Source organism: Streptopelia decaocto (genome assembly GCF_964273445.1).
Source record: "Streptopelia decaocto genome assembly, chromosome: 19".
Lineage (NCBI taxonomy): Eukaryota > Metazoa > Chordata > Aves > Columbiformes > Columbidae > Streptopelia > Streptopelia decaocto.
The window spans coordinates 1691821-1715005 of record NC_138674.1 but is presented as its reverse complement, the minus strand read 5'-3'; the positions used below and the strand labels follow the sequence as shown (position 1 = coordinate 1715005).

Below are 23185 nucleotides of genomic sequence, written 5' to 3'. Positions count from 1 at the left end.
GAACAAACAAATTGGTTTTAACTCAATTAAGGTGCAGTTTGGCTAAAAATAAAAAACCAAAAACAAACTAGGAGAGATGAGGATAATGCTGGGTAAGCGACCCCCGTCCGAATTCAGATTAGCACCTGAAACGGTGAACTTCCCCACCGGACCTGGCTGGGCCACCAAACCTGGCCCAGCGGCCACCAAACCTGGGCCACCTCAGCGCAGGGGCCACTGGCTGGGCTTGGGGACAGTCACCGATTCGCGAGGTGGCCAGCAGGTGCCACTCTGCTCCCAATGCTGGGAGCGGTGATCTAGCAGCTAAAACTGGGCTCTTTAAGGCAATTTAGAAGTTGCAGATAATCCACACAAAGAAAAGAATATTAAAAAAAGGTAAAAGAGCATCTGCGGGGATCCCGGCCAAGACCAACGTGGGCTGGGAAGGTGGGACATGATATCAAATCGCTGCAGGAATGAAGTGCCCTTGGCATGAGAGGAGCCAGGGCCGGGCTTCAGCCACATGAAAGCGAGAAGCAAACCCCAGGTTGTCTGCCAAGACAGAGACATGATCATGTAAAAGGGTAAAATTGAGAGGGGAGAAAGGAAAAAGTGACCTTAAAATCACACCGATAAATCTAAAAACAGGTTCCTTTGCTGGTTTGAAAATAAAAAGGTAAACGAAAATAAACATGATCTTTAAAAATAATCTCTCTAATGTTGCCTTGTGTGGTCTGGTCCTTCATGGGTATGGTCCGTCAGTATCTAGGAGAGAAGGGAGGGGACAGTGAGGCGCTTGGGGACACAGCAAGAGGTGTCCCCAGGGCACCCAATGGGTGGGACACAGCGCTCCCGGCCCCCCCGGCACCCACCTGTAGTAATTGGGTTTGAAAGGCCCGTTTTTGTTGAGTCCCAGGTATTTGGCCTGATCGTCCGTCAGCTCCGTCAGGTGCGCGTCGAACGAGGGCAGGTGCAGGCTGGCGACGTACTCGTCTGGGGGGGGCAAAGAGGGGCTCTGGGGGCTATAACGGTTGCACTCGATGATCTTGAGGGTCTTTTCCAACCAGAATGATTCTATCCTAGGACTGTATGGCACAAAAAGTGCCAGGGCACCGCGCTGGGTCTGAACAGGCTGCCCTTATCCCCCAGCCCCACAGATTCACTCCCAGGTCAAGCCTAAAGCAGAGCCGAGCCCAACCCGGGTGCTGAGCGGGGCTGGGTGTGCAAAGGGCTGCACTAAAACCCCCGGAGCAGGTAAAATGCAGGATAAGAGACACCAGTCACGCTGCAAGAAAATAAATCTGCACCTATTTTAAAAGCTGTCGCCTCTGCCGGCTTCCCTGAACTCCTCCTCTCCCTGCCAGTTTTGTCCAGCCCAGATTTGGGGTTCTCCTTGCGTCCCAAACCGCTGTGCCCCCGGCCAGCAGCGCGGGGGCCAAGTGGCTCTGGGTTCCCATCACTCACCCATCTTCTTGGGCAGCAGGTACACGTCCTGCTTGTACCGGCCCTCGGGAGCGTTGTAGAGCTCGATCAGAGCCAGCGCCTGCAGAGAGCACAGGGGACACTGGGGACAGTCAGGGACGGCCACAGAGCTCTGGCAGCAAACAGTTTAGGAGCCTGAGGGAGGGGGCAACCTCTTCCAAAATGCCTGGGAGGAAAGGCTTGCACCCCCGGGTATGTCGCTCTCTGGAGCAGAGCGACGGGGATGAGCTGCCACCCAGCCCATCTGCAGCATGTGGGCTTAACGACACAGTGAAAACCAGAGCGTGAGGATGGAGGAGAGGGGAGCAGCTCTAATTCCCTTAAACCATCCAGCTGCCGTCTCACACAGAAATGAAGGGATTGCTCGTTTTAAGCTGGCAGAATCGCTCCAAAAACCACAGCAGAAATGAAGCTGCGTCCCCCCGAGTGTCTGTTCACGCAGCACAGACCCAGGTCCAAAACACGGTGTGGGGATAAGGAATTCCCCAGCCATCCAGCCCCCGTGTTTCCAGCCCGGCGCGTTTCTCCCATTGCTTGCAGACCCAAATCGGCACAGCCAGCACTGACTGCAGAGCGAAGAGCCGAGCCACATTGAATCATCGTTTGCTTTGGAAAAGGCAGAGTCACAACACACAGTGCAGGACCTGAGCCGTGTCCCCCCGGCTGAGCCGGCACCAGAGAGCATTTTAACCTCCAGGTACCCAAAACTCACCCCAGGGTTTGTTCTTTTTAGTGATGTAGAAATCAAGAGTCCAAAGACAAAGCAAAGCCTAAACCTGCGCTAGGGGAGCTCTCCAGTGGCTTACAGGAGCTCTGCCACAAAGCCCGGCTCATTTTAAACTCTCTCCCAGCTGCACCAAGAGCAGTAAGTTCACACCGCCATCAAGTCCACCCCAGCCAAGAGCTGGTGGCTATGGTGTCGCTGGTGCCACCCCGAGCACCCAACCGACCGAGTGTCCCCAGCTCCTTCCAACCCGTGCGCACCGCCCAGCATACGGACCTGCGTGGTGGCTGTGATGGACAGAACGAAGGTGGGAACCGTGGAGCAGCTCAGGTTGAGCAGGCGGCCCTAGGAGACAGCAGGAGGAGTTTGCTGAGAGTTTGCCCCCGACACCAAAGCGAATCACATCTGGAGACAGGAGACACCTGTACCCCCTCCCTGGGACAGGGACGACCCCAGCGCTGTGACTCAAGGGCCACCTGTGTGACCAGACGGCTCAAACTCTGCCTCAGTTTCCCCACTATTTAAGGCCGGGAGATTCTGTGGTCCCCAGAAAGCGCCAGGAGAGCTGGCGTGGGATGAGGGGACACCCAGCTCTCCCTGTCAGACAAATGCCATCTCCTGGCTCGAAAGAACACAGCCAGATGGCACCTCTGTGGCTGCGTGCGGTACGTGACACCTCCCCCGCCCCACCAGAAGGAAAATTAAAAAAAAAATAAACCAAGGAACCCTTTTCCTAAGCTCTGAAGCTCCTCCCAGTGCCTTTCCACCTGGGTAAATCTGTTACAAACTCTGGCCCGCAGTGGTTTCCGAAGCGCCGCGGCGGCACCGCTCCCTGCGCACCTCGGCCAGCAGCACCACCCGCTTCCCGTCCGGCCAGATGACGTGGTCCACTTGGGAACGGACCCGCTCCCAGGTCAGCTCCGGGGTCCGCAGGCTGGTCTGCAAGAGCAGGAGGAGGAGGAGGAAGAGGATGGAGTGACGGCGGGAGGACGGTGGGGCAGGCGCAGCCGCCGAGGCCGCAGGACTCACCACATCGATCTCGGTGTTGGAGTGGCCCATGTTGCAGACGATGCAGCTGTTCTTCATCCGATCCAGGTGTTCTCTGGTCACCACATTCTTGTTCCCTGCAGAGAGGGCAGAGATGAAGGCAGGGCAGCGACCATCCCCAGCTCCCCAGAGCCCTCGAGACACCCGCTTGGTCACAGCTGCTCCTTCTCATCCCGCCCCAAGGCTCCTCCACGACCTTCTCCGTCCCTACCTGTGCAGGTGATGACGACGTCCACCTGGCGGATGACTTCACTCAGCTTCACCACCCGAAATCCGTCCATGCTGGCAAAAAAAGGGGAGAGGGACCACGATGAGGAGGAGAAACCTGTTTCCTTCTCTGCCGCAGGCCAGAATCACCCACACATAGTCAGACAACACCCCCAGGGACGCCAGATGCAAGAGGAAGAGCTGTGCAAAGCATGCGGTGTCAAACCTGCTCTCACAAATGTTGGAGGAGCCAGGAAATGTGTGGAACATCCCGACAGCCCTGAATAAACCCTCGAGCATCCTCCCCCAGGCAGCTGGTGCAGGTACCCAGCGCCTCATACCCCACGAGCTGCCCCAGCTCTTCCCCACCACAGCCCAGCACGATATGTGATCCCCAAGATGAGCCCCAGAGCCCCTGGCTCTATTTCAGCCTCCGGCAGGGTTTTAAGGAGGCTGGAGAGCGGGTTAAGACACACTCACAAGCAGCACATAACATCTTACCAAGCTTGCAGAGCGCAGATGGGGTCGATCTCGGTGACGTAGACGATGGCTCCCAGGGCTTTCAGAGCGGCGCAGCAGCCCTTGCCAACCTGCCGAGGCAAAGCGCCAGCGTGAAGCTGAGCACAGGACACGCCGAGCGCTACGATCCCTCCCCAAAACAGCACCAGCACGTCCCAGGCTGGGAGACGCTGGTCCTGGCCATCTACCCGATGCCAGGAGCAGCTCAGCGACGTACCAGGTGAGTGGCACTTCTGCCACAAGCCCAGGTCCCCCCAAAACCAGCACCCCCCCAGCACGGCCACCAGCTGGCAGGAGCTTCCCAAAACCACCACGCTCCCAGTATCGCAGGAGCCCTTCTGAGCTCTCCTCCCCGAGATTAAAGCCAATCTGGATGAGCATGAGCTTCCCCCACTTGCTTTTTAAACCAAAGAGTTTCTTTGGCATTCAGAGCTGTCCTGCACGGATCGGGGATGAATCCTCCATCCCGCTCCCCCCAAGCTCCTGTAGCAGCATCTCTGACCCCATCCCACCCCTCACCACACAGTTAAACTCAAGTCCGGCTCTCCACGCCACTCCCCCACACTAACAGCAGCCTCATCTGCCCCCTCCCACGCTCAGCCCCGTTTTCTGACCAGCAAGATGCTGCCGGGCAAGAAACATTTCCAGAGACACCCTCACTTATCACCCAGCTCTGGGCTCAGGTCTACCAAAACCAGCCAAGCAGGGCACAGCGGGACTGCCACCCAATCCAAAGGGGAAACCAGTGCGAGTGGAAGGACTCCCAGGTTTTGAACAAGAGCAGGAAAACTGGGGACAGACCCAGGAACCTCCAACTGGAGAAGCAGACGCCAGCCCGGAGGGCTCCGGTGGGAGCGGAGCTGGGCTCCGCCGCTGCCTTCAATACATTCGCAAGCGTGTTCCTGCCGGGAAGAGCGTTTGCAGCTCCTGCCAGGCCCTTCGCCGCGCGGGAACATCAACACCCACGCGGCCAGCGCACAGATGGAGGGAAGGTGTCAGCTCCCAGCTCCGCGCTCTCCCAGGGCAGAATCAGTTACAAGTTCGCGATGCGATTCCCCTCTGCCAGAACATGATCCACCAGCGAGATGCAGCCTGTCCCTCCGCCTCCTCTGTCACAGGCTCGGTGACAGCCGGGCTGGCTGCTGAACTCGCTCCAGGGACAGCAGATGGGAGCACCCATGGATAGTTAGAATTCAGGCCAGCGTTCCCAGCAACTGCCGTGTTTGCAGCCCAGCTAATCTGCAGGCAAACTGGGGAATCTGGTGCTTGTTCCCCAGCCTCTCAGCAGCAAAAATTCCCTGGTGATTGCTCACCAGGTTTCATCTACTCCTACATCAAGGTCTTTGCGCGGGGAAGAAGTGGGACTCACCTCCCCATAGCCACAAACCACCACTTGCTTCCCTCCAAACATCACATCTGTGGTCCTCTTGAGGCTGGGGGACAGAGAGAGACCTGTGTTGGGATTAGTCCAGCGCGCACCGCTGACGGCACAGGTCCCGCGAGCGCAACGCCGCAAACGCCGGGTTCTGCTCCAGAGGAGCCGGGGCCAAAGCCACCGGCCTGAGAGTGACGGTGGGGACAGGCAGGAGGGGACTCACCCGTCCAGGATGGATTCCCGGCAGCAATACAGGTTATCGAATTTCTGCTTGGTGACAGAGTCGTTCACATTCATGGCTGGGACACACAGCTTCCCGGCCTTGGAGAGCTGGTACAGCCTGGACGGGACAGGGCTGGGTTAGAACAGAGAACAGCAACCCCATCGGAGATCTCCAGATTGTCTTCCCAAACCTGCCTGTGCACGCCGGTCACGCTCTCCTCCACAATCCCTCGGATCTTCTTGAATACGTTGGGGTATTTCTTATAAACCCAGTGGGTCAGGTCCCCACCGTCATCCAGGATCTAGAGAGGCAAGGAAGAGCATGGGGCAGTGAGGCTGGTGCTGCGAAAAGCACCCGCTGGGGACAGGAATGGGAAAAAAGAGATGAAAAGCCTCTGCAGGCACCGAGCGGGGAATAGTCAGGCAGAGGAATGAGGGTAAAGGCTCCTGGAGCCCTTGGCAACACCAGCAGCCCCCGGGAGGGAAGGGCGAGGAGCAGCTGTGAGCACTGCACCGAGGAGGAGGAAAGCTGGAGGAAGGCTCGTTACCATGTTGGCCTGCCAGCCGTCGATGTTAACACAGCGGTCAATGCACCACCAGAAGTCATCCTCCGACTCCCCCTTCCAGGCAAACACGGCAACACCTACAGGAAGAGAAGCATCCTTGGCATGTGCTGAGGTTGGCAGAGCTCCCTCCTGCTTGGCCAACTCCGGAAAACCACAGACAGGAGGAACGAGGGGCCGTGCGGAGATCAAACCGCAGCCCACAACAGCATCAGACCTGCTTATCCCTCCCTAAAAGATATTTGGTCCAAACCAACCCTCAAACCAACGGTTGGGGAGGAGGGGCTGGAAGGCCCTGCGGCCCCAGGCTCAGCCAGACCAGGGGAGGTTGAGGTTGGATCTGGGGAACAATTTCTTCCCCAAAGGGCTGTGGGGCATTGGAACAGGCTGCCCAGGGCAGTGCTGGGTTCATCCCTGGAGGGCTGGACAGACGGACATGATGTTCTCAGGACATGGGGAAGCCAGGGTCGGGTTATGGCTGGACTCCATGATCTTGAGGGGCTTTTCAACCCCAACGATTCTGTGATTCTACAATTGTACACTCACCGGCTTCGGCCAGGGCGGCCGCCACTTCGTTCTGGGTGGAGTAGATGTTGCAGGCGGACCAGCGGCACTGCGCCCCCAGCGCGCACAGCGTCTCGATCAGCACCTGCGAGAGCCGGGGCAGCGGTGACGGGCACAGCGCGGAGCCCCCGGCGCCGCGGAACCCACCAGCAAACCAGAACATCTGTACCCAAAACTGCAGAAAAACTAGGAAGGGGAACATGAGGTGGCTCTTTGCATCTGTAAAAATGTTACGCTGGGATTAAACGCATCGGCAGCCGTTCAACCACAGGATTGCCTGTTACATGTGCCATTTTCTGCAAGTTTTGATACTTAAGAGAAATGTCATCTTAGTCCACGGCCATCACGCCGCGTAAATCGGCAGCTTTTAAGAAGCCACCTACCTGACTGGCCGTGTCATTCAATACCGGGATGTCTGAATGGCATCGTGGTTCCTACGGGAACTTGCTGGACCAAAACTGAATTTTACAGAGGGCTTATAATTTAAAACTTTACGCTAATAATTCTAACACGATTCTGCATGGCTTTTCATTAAAATTCAAGTATACAGAAGTATACAAAGAACCTGTTTCTACAATATTTCTCTCAAACCTATTTTTTCTAAATACAGGTAGCAGCGTGGTCACTTACGCTGCTCGCACTAAAATCCAGTTTAACATCTACACCTTCTCGTTTTCCCTGGGGCAGCAGAACCTTTCCAAGATGCTTTCACAACAGTGAAGGTGCCTCCTCCAATTGCCCAAGGCTGGGAAACTTAAGCAACTTCCTTTCCCTGGGGTAAAATGGGTCTGTCCAGCCCAGACACCCCAAAAACGCAGCTACTCACCGCGGTCTGTGCTGTGATGTGGGTACAACCCACGATTTTAGCTCCAGCCAAAGGTTTCTCCCCTTGAGCTCGTTTCCTGAGGGAAATCAGAGCAGACATGTCTGCAAAAAAAGGGACAGAGAGAAAGGTTTTAACGATGGCTCAGTCCAAAGGCCCCTGTCTGCCAGAGCTGGGCTCTCACAGCCTACATCCAACCCACGGTTTTTGCTAGAAGAGTTGGGGAGAAAACTCATCTCTGGCCTGGTAGGGCTGTCCAAAGCGTGATCAGAACACCAGTGTCATTTGTCACTTGACAAAGACACATCACAAGACCAGAGAGGTCTGGGACACGACGGGGACAGTCACCAGCCCCGCAGAACAGCGCCGAGAAGCTGCACCTAAAGATGCAAACGGCGCTGCCGCATCTCCAGAGTTGCTTGGAACGTCCCTGGATTATCTTCCCCTTCAGAGGCTTTGGCAGCGTGTGTGTAAAAGGAGCCCGAAAGCAAAGTTACCCAATCGCCCCGCTGGAAACAGCAACTCGGCTGCCCACGAGCCCCCGGGGAAGGGGTTGGGACCGACAGCTTTCATGTCCCCAAAGGCATCGCGAGATAACTTCGCCCATTGAGATTTCTCATCCGAAGCCACCAGACCATGAACCCTGCAAGAGCTCTGCTGCTGGTAGATAGATGCCACGTGTCATTAACGTTTGCTGTCACATCCAGCGACTCCCCGTGCCATCTGCCGATTCGGGGGGCAGAGATGGGGTGTCCCAGGCCATGGGAATCGCCAGCCCCAGCTCCTGGTCTCCGGAGAACACGGCGCAAGCCCCTCGCTCCGCTTTTACCTTGCTCAGCGATCTCGATCTCCCGGCGCCCGAATTCCGCCTGCTTGATGTTCTTCACGCAGAAATTGCTGCTGCCTTTGGAGTTGGTTTGCTGCTTCTCGCGAGGGGACACCTCGTCGTCCGAGCTGTCTGTGTAGGACGCAGCTACGGCCGGGAGAGGAACAAACGTCACAAACGTCACCCCCAGACCGGGGACCTCCCGCCCTTCGGCTTTCACACACACACTCATGCTTCAAAACACAGGAAAAGCCAGAAGGAATTTTGCACTCTTATTCTCTAAAACACCCCAGAGATAACAGGGTTATCAACTGATAATCAACACCTGAGCTTCAGGAACTCCCAGAATTATCCCCTCCGTGGCCTTGTGCAACACAGCAGCGCGGAGCATCCCGACGTGCGGTGGCACCGACGCTGGGTTTGGGAAGGAACCGCGCACGGAGAGGGATCCTGGCACCTACCGGAGCTGTAGCTGTCGGTGGAAGACTGCGAGATGGAGCGGGACAGGGACCGGCGCCCCGTCTTGGTCGGGAACTTGGTGAACTCCTGCATGTCATCTGCAAACTGGATTTGCTGAGAAACGCAAAGAGAAATGCTAAATGAGCGGGCCAACGCCATCTTTCCAGGTTATTCGGGCCCGTGGGTCCCTTCGGTCAACCTCGGCCGCTGTAGTCGCAGAAATGGGAACTGGCAAATGCACCAAGGAACAGATTAAATTAAACAAATTAAACCCCCTCCGCTTCCCGACCATCTCTGTCACCAGCTTAAAGCAGATTGGACACTTAACACCTGAAGATACAAAAAGCACCCGGCAAGGCTCAAAACATCCTCCTTAACCCACCTCTGGCTCCCTGAGGCTCCTCCAGGAAAGTCAGACGGCTTGTGCAACATAAATACTGTGCAGCCCTCCCGACAAGCTCCAACAGACCCTGTCCCAACTGATTTCTGCCCGAAAAACGCAGCAGCGAGAGAGCCGGGGTGGTCCCGGCAGAAATTCCGGTGCTTCCAGGCTCTTCCCCAGGAGCGGAGCATCCCGCAGGTTAAAAACACAGCACGGCCTTCCAAAACCGACACCAAAAGCAAGGGGAAAAAACCCAGCGAGAGAGAACGTTTCAACAAAAGTAGTTGACATTGCATTGGCCTTCAGTCTTCTCGGCGTTACAGATGTTTCCATTGTAAGAGAAGCCCTAAAACAGCTGCCCCTCCTTCTTCTCTCGGCCAGAGGCAACTCAAGGCTCTGGCACCTACCGCCAGCTCGTCACATTCGAGCGCTGGGCCGAAACGAGGGGAAAAACAGCCCCAAACTGCTCAGCTGCTGCACTCAGCCCAGCAAAAAGCTTTTATTGCTGCTTCTGCAAGAGAAAGACAATGGAGATGAAAGGGAATTAGGAAAAGTGGCCGCAAATCCAGGTGGACACCCCCTCCCCGGCACGATGGCCCCGACGAGGAGGCTCTTCCCTCTATCAGGAGCCGCTTCCCTCTGATCAGGAGCCTCTTCCCTCTGATCAGGAGCCTCTTCCCTCTGATTGCGTCGCTGCGGGATTTAATTTTGCCACTTAATGGGGATGAGACTCATGGCAGGGAGTGGGATTAACAAAGCATCCCCACAGACCCAGGAGACCCCCAGAAGCACCCTGAAGAAATGGAGTTGATGGAAGGGGAGGGTTTTCCACACCACCACGAGCCCCGAAGCTCCCAAAAGCTTTGATGAGGGAAATAGTCTTCAAGGGGAGAAGAATGCAACTATTTAGTTGAGATGAGCCGTCCCAGGAAAGAGGAATGTGCATAGTCTGGGGCCACCAGCACCCTGGCTGGTACCAGCACCGGTGTGGCCAGCAGGACCAGGGCAGCCGCTCAAATCCTGGGGTCACTTTTGGGCCACCCAACTCATCAAAGCAGAGGGTGTGAACACGCTCCTGGCATTAAAACAGCTCAACGTGTTAGCGGAGGAATTTTCTCCATCTCAGGGCAAGGTTTCCAGGGAAGAGGCAAACCCAGGAGGAAAAGAAAACAAACACATAAGCCAGGCTTTGCTGCTCCGGCCCAGGGCGCGGGTGGGACACGGGGACCCTTCCCTGCCTGGACGGTCTCGGGGAGCAAAGCTGGTTTGGGATGCGATGGGAAGGAGGTGGTGGGGCTGCTGTGCCCCCCGCCAGCCCCACGCTGTCCCCACAACCGAGACCTACCGGTCATCACCATCCCTTGGGGTGACCAGCCGTGGGGGCTGCGCCAGCTCCAGGCACGGTCCCACATTTTAGGAGCAACGGCAGCTCTAGAAATGCTGGGTTTGAATTCGAGGGGTAAAAATAAATAAATAAATTTTTAAAATCACCACTAAAGAAACCCAAGTGCTGAATTACCCACAGTAATCCCCGCCGTGGCTTTACCAGAGCTCAGCTGAACTCCGCAGCTTAGCAAAATCTGCCCTGGCTAAAATTATCATCGACCATTACAGGCAGCTTCCGAATCGAATGAACCGTTCGCACACGGAACCGAGCGCGGCAAATTAACGCGGCGTCCGGCAAGCAGCCGGGAGGAAGATGAAGGAGGGCGGCGGGCGCCGCGGGCCGGCACGGCGACCGGGACGTGTTACCTGCCACGTGCCGGCGCTCCAGCCGCGCTACGGCAACCGGGGAGATCTCGTAATCCCTCAGCTTGTCAGGAGAATCTGAATGAACAGCATCCCCGGCGAGGAGGGACCGCGAGGGGACCGTCCGGCTGCACAGAGCGCGAGCGATCCCAGCCCAACTCCAACCCTGCTCAAGCGGCTTTTCCGAGCGGGTGGAGCACACGGGTTTAAGAGCGAGGAACAATATTTTTTCAACCCAGCAATTCGTGACTGAAGAGGCAAAACAATCCAGAACTAATTTATCTGCGCAGAAACAGAGCCGGGGGGGGTTTTCCAGCATCGCTACCTCCTTACAGGAGATGGGGCCGGGGTCTCGCTGCGCAATGAGCAGCTCCCTGCGGGGTACAGAGGGGTTTTTGGGAGACGTCCTGCAGGAAAACACCAGGATGCGACATCTCCTGCCAAGTTCCTGCACGGTCGCACCTGCCAAGCCAGAAGTACATTCTCTCCCCTTGCGAAACCCAGCACGGCCGTGCCCGTTCCCACGTGGATCCAACTCTTCCCAACAACGGCCGCTCCTTTGCAGCCACAACCACCCCAAAAAGGGTCAAATATGGTGCCTGGGCCCCTCCAAAGTGAACAGCAGCCACTTGCCCGGTGCATCCCAGAACCACCATGAAGCTAAGAACGCAGCTTCACCAAGCGTTTCCCTACGTTATAAGGCACCTGCCCATACGTGGGCACGTTGGCTGGGCAGCCCCGAACCCCCACATGCCCCCAGCACATCCAGCCTCATTGTTTAATTACTACAACACGGGAAGGGCAAGCAGAGCCCAGAGCTGGGCTGCCACCACCTGAAGGAACCGGCGGCTGGTGCCTGCGGGCGGTGACCCGGTGATTTATCCTGCGTTTCTCCCCAGCAGTCGGGCTGAGAGCAGCTTTTCCAGCTTATGAAGTTCCTCCCTCCCGTCTCCGGCCTGCAGGGGACTTTGTAAATCCAGCTGGATTTACCTCGGGCACAGATGAGCCAGGCACGTCCCTCTCACGCTACACAACCTCACTTTCCATTTTAAAACTCTTTCTATCCGCAGAACGGCTCCAGAGAGGATGCTCGAGCTCCTTCGCTGTGCTATGCAGCCCCGATCGCATCCCATGCAGCCTCAGGGGATGTGGGGTGCAGGAGGAGGAGGGGGGTTTGGAAAGCATCCACCAGCTCACAGCCACCCCAGGGGACACACGCCGGCCCCCTTCACCAAGGGGAAAGGACACGTGCTGGGAGCAGCTCCAGGCATCTTCAACCCCCAGGTTTGCTTTAGCAACCCTCTTTAACTATTATTTTTCACTGGGGACAATGCGAGCGGTGGCGCATCCAGGGCAGTGCAAAGGAAGCGCCCTTACAGCCACTCGTGTCCCGGGGTGACGCGGTGGGACAGGAGCAGCAAAACCCCCAGCCCTCCGGTGATTCCCCCCACGTCCGCGGCCGCGATGACACGATGGCCCAGGGAGGACCAGCAGAACGGGAGCAGAGCACGTTCTGCCAGCAACGCAGCTGCCTGGAAAGCAAGAAATATCTCTGTAACCCACTTCTGCCCTCCCAGGAGAACGCCTGGAAGGACCCAGGGCCCTTTCCTCTCACTGCAGAAAGCCAGCGGCAAAGACCGAGCTTATTCAGGGCAGCCAGTTCCCCTTATTTCACCTCCTCTCCCCAACAAAACTCCCTGGCAGAGGCTGGGAGGGCGCTGCCGGTTGCCCACGCTGCTAAGGCAGCCCTGACGTGACCTGTCTTCTAAGTTCATCATTTCTTTGTCATTCCTGGATATTCAGCCAGACTAGAAACGCTTTACAGCCCAAAGCAGCGCTCGTCCTCTCCGCCAGCCCCGCTCGCACATGAGGCACCACCAGCACCTCGCGCCAGCGCCGAGTTTTGCAGAGCCGGCCATGGGAACCTTCACGCTCCCCGGCTCCAAACCCCGAGGATTTGGCATCTGCAGAAACACCGTTTCCTCCAGGGAGCTGCGACTGGTTTCTCAGGAGGATCCAGGTCCAGATGAGTTCACACATTTCTAAAGGACAAGTTGCTTTAATTCACTTATTTGCAGAAGCGAGTCATGGTGCTCAGGCCACGCAGCAGCGAGGGAGGGAGGGGGCACCCCAGGGGCTCAGGGCCCTTCAGCCGCGCACCAGCGTTTAAAAACAATAACATAAAATAACCAGCGTGAGGCTCGTTGGGATAGGACAAGGGGTGATGGTTTTAAACTAAACGGGGGAGATTCAGGCTGGACATGAGGATTAAATTGTTGGCCCTGAGGGTGGTGAGAGCCTGGCCCAGGTTGGCCAGAGAGGTGGTGGATGAACCATCCCTGGAGACATCCCAGGCCAGGCGGGACGGGGCTCTGAGCACCCTGAGCTGGTGAAGATGTCCCTGGGGGGGCACTGGGGAGCTGGGGAGGCCCCTCCACCCCAAACCGTCTGTGACTCTATAAGGATTGATGGAAAAATCAGTGCTGAATTCAGTACCCCCAGCTCGCAGAGGGTTCACAGGGCAGGTTTTCCCCATGGAGAGGCAGAGACCCGCCTGGCGCTCGCCCCGAGCAGGAGCCGCAGCCAAATCTCTGCCTGGAAACCTTTACACCGTTCCTGACAAGGAAATAAAAGGGCACGGAGGTTCTGGCAAAGTAAAGTGGCCAAGCCCTGATACCAGCCGCCCTCCCGCACCGCTGGGCTGGGCAAAGCACTGGGGAAAACAAAGAAAATGAGAAAATCCCTGTGAGTACAAGAGAAGAACTGAGGATTTTCCACACAAATCCCAAAGCTCAGCAGAGAAGAAACAGCAGAAAAGAAACAGGCCCATTGCAAGGGTTAAGAAACCACCGCAAGATTTCAGTCATCGTGGGAATCACTGTTAAAGGGAAAATAAACAGAAGGCGGGATTAAATGAAATAAATGTGATTTTGAGTGCCCAGCTGTTAAATAGTAACCGGGAATAACTCCTGCCTTATAAACACCTTGAGGCCAAAGGTGCCTCCAGCAACAGCATCAGGAAAGCTCCGCGGGAGCAGACGCAGCGGCGAGTCCTTGGACCCCAGGGACACAGGCAAAGGCTATTTTATCACCTTTTGTATCATCCACGGTGCCCGCACCAAGTGTTTGGGATGAATTGGTGCCACCCTGCTGCCATAGCACGGACAGGACTGCGGGTTAAGTGACTTGCAGCAGCTTGTGGGACGAACCGAGGACTAACGGCCTCAAAAAGGCACATGGAAACGTGTGCGTGTGTGTCGTAGCTGATAGGGAATCAGCTTTAATTAGCATCGATTTTTACATTAATTAGAAAACTCCTCTACAACCGCAGCTGTGCGAGACCAAGGGAGCGCTGGGAAGCGCTGTTGGAGGGACAGTAAAGCAGCCCCTGGGTGTTTTGGGGAGGAATGGATCTGCCCCTTTTTCTCCCCCAGAACCAACCTGCAGAAGAATCGCAGCATTTCAAGACCTCTTTTGGTCTTTCAAGAGACCGATACAGCAAACGCCATCCAGTTACACCCACCTACACTGGAACGACTCCATCCCTGCGCCGCAGCTCTCAGGGAAATACCCGGCAGGATCGGCATCGAGCAGGAGCTGCCAGTTTGTGTAATAATACATCATTATGTCAGGGAATACAGCTGTGCAACTGGAAACCTGGAATTACACCCTCTGCATGTTTCCAGCCCTGGCTGACCCCCCAAGCCCCTCGCAGCGGTATTTCCACAAACGCATCACCAAGAGCTGCCTATTTCTCATTTACCAATATCCTCTATTTTCAGCCCTGGGAAATGCTTTGGGTTTGATGCATTCAAAGACAAGGCAGGAGAGGAAGCGCAGGCTTCAGCTGCTCAGAAGAACTGTTATCCAGACGGACAAACGCCACCCTCCCGGACACCGACTCCTCGTGCCGGAGTAAAGCCAACCCTTCCTGCAAACAGGGTTAACTCAATTAACCCCCGTTCTTTTAATTGGGGCAGGAGAGATAAGAAGTGACGTCCTCACGGCAATGGCGAGCTCAGGGAACGCTGGGAGAAGGGGCTGGTTAAAGGAGGGAGTCGCAGGCTGCTCCAAGGTCAATAGGGATCAGCCAGATGTTCACACTCCAAAACATGCCCAGGTTGGATGTCAAACTTCTCCCCGTGGTGCAAGAACGTGTGAAATTTGGGGCTCCCTGCGGGGAGGCGAAAGGAGGAGAGACCGAAATCAGCGGACACAGGTTGAACCTCACCCCGGGTTATCTGGAAGGAGGAAAGGAAAGCAAAACGTGAATCCCAGCGAGGCAAAGCCCCGAGGCCGCTGCTCTGCAGGCTGCCCACCTGCTCTGTCCCGGCAGGAGCCGTTCCTGCGCACACACCTCGCAGATAAACCCGATCCCACCCGAAATCGCGGCTCCTTCGCCAGGTCCTGCCAGCAACCGCCGTCTGGGCAGCCAAGGGGAGACTGAACCCACCTCCGAGGCCGGCGGCCGCCTCACCCGAATTACAATGCAGCCTGTTTGACGAGCTGGAACATCATGTCCTCGGCCACCTAAGTTCTTTGGCTGTCACCAACCTGAAGTAAACAGATTCTGCAGCAGCAATAAGCTCGTTACCAAGGCCACCGTATTGATTCTCCCAGTGTAATTAAAATTCACAGTTCAAGCAGCCCAATGCGACAGGGGCGGCTTCCGAAAGGCGTGAATAGCCCCGGCTCCCGCGTTCTCAGGGCAGGGAGCCCGCAGGGTGAGGCTCAAATAACACCCCAAGCGGCAGTTTCTCTTTGGAGCAGCAACCAAGATGCCCCAGAGCACCCACTCCCTGTAAAATCGCAGAATTGTTTTGGTTGGAAAACACCCTCAAGATCATGGAGTCCAACTGTTCCCCCAGCCCAGCACTGCCCCATGTCCTGGGAACCTCATGTCCGTCTGTCCAGCCCTCCAGGGACGGTGACTCCAGCACTGCCCTGGGCAGCCTGTTCCAATGCCCCACTTCCCTTTGGGGAAGAAATTGTTCCTAAATCCAACCTCAACCTCCCCTGGCGCAACTTGAGGCCATTTCCTCTCATCCTGTCGCCCTCCTCGAGATCATTGATAAAGACATCAGCCCTGGCCCCGTGCTCTGCCGAGGGTTCACCAGCCAGGCTGAGATGCTGCTCAGCCCAAGGCTGTGGTGCAGACCGGGTCCAGGCGCTGCTGAGAGCGGCCGAGTCCCCAGGGCTTTGCCAAGGGGCTCCAGCGTACGCCACTGAGATGGTGACGAGATGCTGCTCCTCGGTGGGGCTCCCCGACCCTCCACAGCAGCCCCCAGCCCCACACGGATCCAACCCAAGGCCCCATGGAGAAGGAGAAGGGTCAGGCACTGCACAAGTGTTGGCACAAGGTCCTTGGCCCTGGGATGATCACCTCAAGTGCCACCACCACCATCCTCTGAGTGAAGGTGAGTCAGAGTCCCCAGATAAGCAGCTCTGATCAAAGGGCTCAGCGGGAAACGCAACGAGCCCTCAGCAAACGGAGAACGTCGCCCGCAGGAAACTCCTGATGATAAAAGACACGAGCGTATCTCCCGAAGCAGCACCGAGCCCCACACCCCCCTGCACAAACACGGGACCGGGCGCTCCACGGAGGAACCGCGAGGACGGGATCCTCACCGGCAACGCCCTGCGTGCAACCAGCGCGTTGATCCAAAAGGATCAACTCCAGCCTGGCCTTGAAAAGCTGGTTTCCTGAGAAATAAAAAAAACCCCAACAAAACAGCCTTAACCTCGAGCAGGGAGCACAGGAACAGGCCCCAACATTTGCACGGGCTGGAAAGTGCGGTGAAAACTGTCCAGGTCCCAAAGAAAGTATTGTGGTAGGCTGGTCCTCAGCAGAAAACAAGCCCATGATTTTGGGAAAGGCCTAAATAAACACGGTGGCTGCAGAGCTGCTGTCACGGGAAGGACGCTCCACCAAGAACCGGCGCTGCTTGGATGGGTGGTCTGACACCCACACCAGCAAAACACAACAAGAGGTGCTTGTGAAGGCTGCGGAGAATGAATATCCAACTCCTTTTCCATCTCTGTTGGGGTGGAAATCCAGCCTACCTCGTGGGGAGAAGAGAGAAGCAAAACCCACTCACCCTGGGAAGCCAATTTGCAGATGGTTGTGTCAGCCTCACCTCAAAAATCTCCGTTCTTCCTGCTCTCCACTTCAATAACTTAATTAAGCATCTTCTGGCCTTGCAGAGGCGCTGGGTGACAGGGACAGGCCTCCCTTCTGGACAGCAACGAGACCCTCCCAAAAGCCCAAGTGATGAGAAGGACCCAAGAACTATTTATTACAGAAATAATTACCTTTCTGTCATCTAATATAGCACCACCTGTCTGCTCCTGCCCCCAGTAAATCATCTCTGTTGCAAACACCCTCATGATTTGCTCTCTCCATGGGTCAGGGTACAACCAGCTCAGCTTTTCACCATCTCACCATAGCAACATGTTCACTTATTTAGGTTTCCCCGCACCTCAACAAGGCCAAACCCATCCCAGGTGCTCCAAACAGCGAAGGACGAGTTGTTCAACTCACCCCAGCCTGGACATCTCATTACGAGCAGGAAAAAACGCAGGAAGAAGATAGAGAGAGCAAAAGAAGAGAGGAGTTGGGCAAGCAGGTGAAGAGGGGGAGCGCCCGGTGTCTGGCTGAACAACCGGCACAGGAGATGGTGGCCGGTGCCCCGGACAAGCTCACAAAGGCAGAGAGGATTTATGAGCAGCCAGTCTAAGGGACGGAATTAAATAGGAAAAACGAGCGACTCCCGGAGCTCAGGCAGTACAAACAAGGGCAGTCTGAAGGGGAAGGGGGTTTATCAGCACCCGGCTGGGCAGGCTCGGGGCTGAGGAAAACGGGGCAGAAAATACAGATCTGGGAAGGGGCCGCATGCGAGGCTGGGGAGCAGCAGCCTGCAGCAAGGTCAGGCACCGCGGCACGACCACGGCTCCGCTGGCACCTGCGAGAACCAGCCGGGGAGACACCCAGCCCTCCCCGGGGACAGCAGCTCCCTATGGGCTCCGTCCCCCCTCCCCAGGGACGGCGGCTCCCTACAGGCTCCATGCCCCCTCCCCGGGGACAGCAGCTCCCTATGGGCTCCGTCCCCACTCCCCAGGGACGGCAGCTCCCTACGGGCTCCAGGCCCCGTCCCCAGGGACAGCAGCTCCCTATGGGCTCCATGCCCCCTCCCCAGGGACAGCAGCTCCCTACAGGCTCCATGCCCCCTCCCCAGGGAGGGCAGCTCCCTATGGGCTCTGTCCCCCCTCCCCAGGGACAGCAGCTCCCTATGGGCTCCGTCCCCCCTCCCCAGGGACAGCAGCTCCCTATGGGCTCCATGCCCCCTCCCCAGGGACAGCAGCTCCCTACAGGCTCCATGCCCCCTCCCCAGGGACGGCAGCTCCCTATGGGCTCTGTCCCCCCCCTCCCCAGCCACCCCCACGCCAGGCAGCGCAGAGCTCCGCTCGCTGCCACCGCAGAGCCGCACTGCTCTGCATCAGCATCCCCCGCTGGGATTCCAGCGGCACCCGCAGGGGCACGGCGCCCACCAAACACAGCGGCCACGGCTGCACCGGCTCCCTGGGGCACAGAGGTGCCACGTAGCTCACCCCCCAGGGAGAAAATTGAATGTTTTAAGCCCATTTCATGCTCCCATGCTGCTGCATGAGTAAGCAGATCAGTCTGCAGCATCTGTCTGTCTGTCTGTCTGCCGGCACCCAGGTGTGAAGGAGCTTGCGGAGGGCGATCCCCACGCGACAAGGACGCAACGGGGACCGGGTGAAGTGACAGACGGGTACAGCGCTTGCCAAGCCCCCCCTGCATTGTCACCCATCTCCAAGGACAGTGGCGTGTCCTGCCTGCTTGGTACCACCCGCGGCTCAGCCGGGAGTTTAAAGCTTCACCGACCAGCCAACGTGGATTCGGAAAAGCAGCCGCGGCCAAGGGCACCGACGGGCTCCAGGGAGGCAGCGCAGCAGATGCCCAGACACAACGGAGATCTGGAAGGGCACAACCTGCCCTTGAGCTCCCCCTTCATCCCCACACCTGTAATTCGCTTCATTTGGGCAAAACACAAACCTCAGTGCTTCCAGCCCCCCCAGCAACATGAAGGCACGCGCTGGAGACAGCCCGAGGCTCGGCGCCGCTCACCTCTGCGTGGAAAGCTCCCACAGCCAAAGAACCGCCTCGCTCCAACCAAAGCTGCTGTTATTTTGCTGTCAGCCCGATTTCCCAGAAACTGCAGTGAAAAAGGAGCTTCGGCAGAGCCAGGCAACCCCAGCTCTTGGGGGAAAACCACCACATTTCTGCAGAAAGGCTACAGCTCCATTCACCTTGACTGCGCCAGCTCCTACTTAAATCCGGAGTTGATCATATTTAATCTCTTAATCTCTTACCTCCTGCTGTTTCACTTTTTCACCTTAAACAAGTGACTGACAAGAGAAGGAGACACAAACGTCAGCAATCCCCCGGGCTGGCTGTGCAGCCGGGGCTCGCTCGGCTGCCCCTGACGCAGCGGCGAGGACACCGAGGTCTTCACAGCACCCACGGGGCCGACGCGCCCCCGGCTACACCGGAGATGCTCCCTCGGGTCCCAGCTGAGCTCAGGGCCCTTCCCCTGCACTCTGGCACCTTCCCCGAGCAGCAGCACAAGTTCAGGCTCCTCTCTGAAAAGCCGTTCGGCACCAGGTCACACGGAGGAGACGGAGCCTGCGCTAAGCTTGGCCGCGTTCCCACCCTCCCCATCGCCAAACGCCTCCTGCAAACTGCATCGGCAAAGTTCAAGGAGCCTAAAAACACAGGGAGGGAGCCGCTCTGGCAGCACGCTGCGATTTTTTCCCTACCTCGGTGCTGGGGAATCATCTCTCGCAATCATCATCGCTGGCCTCTGACCACGCTGAGAGCTCCCGGGGCAGCGAGCGCAAAAGTCGCTTCGACTTGTGTCGGAACAGAAAAGCGTTTTAATGGTTTAATTGCGATCCTGCTTCGAAGGCTGAGCTGGAGGCTCTCAACGTCTTATCTCAGGAGGGCAATTCTCCCTTCCCCGTCCTTTTATCCTTCTGCCAATGCCTCCGCTATTACTGAGCGCTATTCGCAGTAACTAGCCAGGCAAGGAAAACTGTGGCCCGAAGCATTTTGTTCCTTGACCTCAGCCACATCGTACACTCCCCATGATCTCGCTGGCGTTATCAGCCTCAAATGTCATGTGCATGTCGTTCTGGGCACCTTTAATACCGTCGCCCAGCCAGGACAGGCTGCAGCAGCCACGAGTCTGCCTGTGGCTCCTCACGCCGTGTGCATACAGCAGCAAAATCAAGGTAATAACACACCCCACAACCCCTGAGACACGAGCAAACTTTGTCTCTGAGGATGCTGGATCAATTCCCCTCTCCACGCACATTGCATTTCTTTTCATGACACATATTTTGGCCCCATAGGATCCTTCAGGATTAGTGGTTTGCTCCCCGCTCTCAGACCAGCCAGCCGCAGCACTGTCAGCTCCCCAGCCCTGAGAAACACAACGGTAACGAAAAGGTAGAAAACAATCCCTGAGTTTGAGCTGCACTGAGCCAGAGGACGCAGATCCCAGCTCCGCATTCCTCTGCTCCTTCCTCCAGGCTACGTCCACAACCCAGATAAACAGGGTCGGGGTGCAGGGAGAACCTCCAGACCCTGCTCCCCGGCAGCAGGCAGGAGCCTGGCCGAGGAAAGACGTCTGGAACGCAGTGACCCGCTGGCAGCCCCTCCACGGGGGTCGGACGCTCCCCTAATCCCACCACCGGCCACGGGAGGCAAGAGAGACGCTCCCCCCGAGCAGCAGAACATTCGCATTCGCTGCGACTGCTCTGCCTTTGCGGCTGCAGCCCCCGGGGGAACACGATGTTCAGCACAGCGGGGACCTCCGGCCGCAGCTGCGCGGATCCGTGCGGCGCCAGGAGCACTAAATCGGCCTCACTGTCAGGACCGGGACTTCAGCAGCACGTTACCCAGCCCGGCAGGTCCGCAGCGAGCCAGGAGCACAGGTCTCCACGTGCTCCCCCATCAAAAGGCCGGTTACCCGAGTACAGCGGGGAGTGGCACGGGGACATCTCGGGAGGTCCTGCGAGAAGGTCTTCAAGGATGAAAGAGGTGACTGGAGCTCAGCGCCGGGGCTGCTCCAGCAGCCTCTTCCCCAAGCCCAAACGCACTCCCACCCACATCTCCAGCAGAACCCCAACCCCAAAAAGAGTTCGGCGCACCAAATTTCCTCCTGCTGCCCTTCAGAGTGACCTACAGTAGCATCTCCAGGCCACTGCTGCCGGCTCGTCCCATTTAACAGGTCCCCCTCCTCTGTCCCCACCGCAGAGCACTGTCACCTCCAAACACGGGGTCCCCTGACGCGCTCCCCCCACCTTACCTGCCTGTCCCCTTGCCTGGGGTCACCCTGTCCCCAGACACCCCCACACCACAGCCAAGTCCCCGCGCTGCTCCCTGGCTTCCCCCCCAAAAAAATGGACCAGGCCTGACCCCAGTCCCCCAAATTGGGCCACATCTCTCTCATACACCCGGTACCAGCCCATCAGCACCGGCCCAGGGCCGTGTCCCAGTACAGACCCCTCTCTCCCCAGTACCCAATCCCTCCCCATTCCACCCCAAAATGGACCAACATCCCCTTTCAACCACCTCTGCCCCCAAAGCTTGGTACCACCCCCCCCAAGCCCGGTACCGATTTCCCTCTTCTCCCCACAATGGGGACAGCCCCCCCCTTTCCCAGTCACCCCCAAACTGGACCAGCCCCTGCTTTCCAGGCATCTCCCCCCGAACCGGGGGCTGCTCCCTCCGAACCGGGCCGGCCCCCGCCGGTACCGGTACCTTCTTGGGGGCCTTGGTGACGGTGGCCATGAAGGAATATTTCTCGGCGTCCTCCACCTCCTTGGCCTGCTTCACCCCCTCGCCGCCGGCGGGCTCCGGCACCGACATCCTGACGAGGAGGAGGCGGCGGGGCGGGCCGTGGCCGCCCGCGGTACCGGGCGGGGCGGGGCACGGCGGGCAGGCGGGAGCGCTACCGGTCGGGCTCGGTTGAAGCCGGCTCGGCTCGGCTGGGCCCGGCCGGTGCCGCGGCGGACGCTCCGGTGCCGCCGGCTCTGCGGCGGGACTGCGGCCGCCGCGCACGGCGCCAGGGGCGGCCCTGCCGTGACGTCAGCGCGTACTGACGTCAGCGCGCACCCGCCGGGCAAGTGAGGCCGGATGGCGGCGGCGGGCGGAAAGGGCGCGGAGCCGCGGCGCCCCCTGGCGGCAAGAGGCGCGGATGGCGCGGGTGGGCGTGGTCGGTGGGCGTGGTCTGGGGGCGGGGCAAGGGATGGCAATGACGGAACAAATTAAGGTAAATTGCAAAAGATAAACCATAAAAACCCCCAAGGTTTTTCTGGAAAAAAAAATATATGTTTGTTCAGGGGAAAAGTTAAAATGGGGACATATAAAATAAATCAGGGAAAAATATTAAATCAGGAGGGAAATAAATAAACTGGAGGGGAATAAATTGGGGGGAAAATGTCAAAATTCAAGAAAATGGAGAAATCATAGGAGAAAGTGAAATGACAGGGAAGGGGGAGGAGCGGGACACAGCCAGGCAGCCCGTGGGAGAGGGACACGGGGTGTCCATCTGTCCTCCCCATGCACGTGGTGTCTGTCTGTCCTGCCAGGTGTCACCTCCCTCCCGGCCCCACCCATGGGTGCTCTCCCGGCCCCACCCATGGGTGCTCCCCCACCCTGCCCGAGCATCCCCCCCAGGTCCGTAGGGTCCCCAAAGGGGCTCCGGGGACAGGCAGGACAGCAGCAGCACTGCCCCTGGGGACAGCCTGACCCTGTCCCTGTCCCCAACCCCCACACAGCCGGGGTCAGGGGGTCCAACCCCTCTCAGCCTTTTTGCTTTCCCAGAGGCATTCCCTTAAAAATAAAAGCAGGAAAAACATCAGCATTTGGGTTAAAACCCCCGGGGGAGAGGACAGATAACAGTTTTTAACCAAAATCGCTGTGTCTGGCCACAAAACGGCCTCTGGCCACCAAAATCCTCCAGCAGCTCCTTGGCCAAACCCCCATCCCGGCCTCGCTGTGCCCCAGAACCGCGGCCGGGGGCCCTTTCCGGGCGGCTCTGCCCCGTCAGCAGCTCTGCGGGTGCCCGCGGCGGCACGGGGGGGAAACCGGGGGGGACGGAGACCTCTTGGGGCACTTAGGGGGGGTCTTGGGGCACTTGGGGGCGTCTTGTGGCACTTGGGGGGTCTCAGAAT

General features: G+C 57.8%; 1 protein-coding gene across 1 annotated transcript; it reads right to left on the bottom strand.

Moving 5' to 3' along the window:
- On the bottom strand, positions 1-22086 carry AHCYL1 (adenosylhomocysteinase like 1). The gene is made up of 17 exons (XM_082069182.1): positions 21771-22086; positions 8793-8904; positions 8335-8478; positions 7509-7609; positions 6665-6767; positions 6104-6198; positions 5751-5857; positions 5557-5673; positions 5328-5391; positions 3941-4029; positions 3444-3514; positions 3215-3309; positions 3026-3124; positions 2462-2530; positions 1444-1522; positions 852-972; positions 1-744 (listed from the first exon to the last, which is right to left on the bottom strand). Exons 1-17 carry the CDS (start codon positions 21876-21878, stop codon positions 738-740), a joined length of 1581 nt encoding a protein of 526 aa, XP_081925308.1. The 5' UTR covers positions 21879-22086; the 3' UTR covers positions 1-737.
- Positions 22087-23185: the final 1099 nt, after the last annotated feature.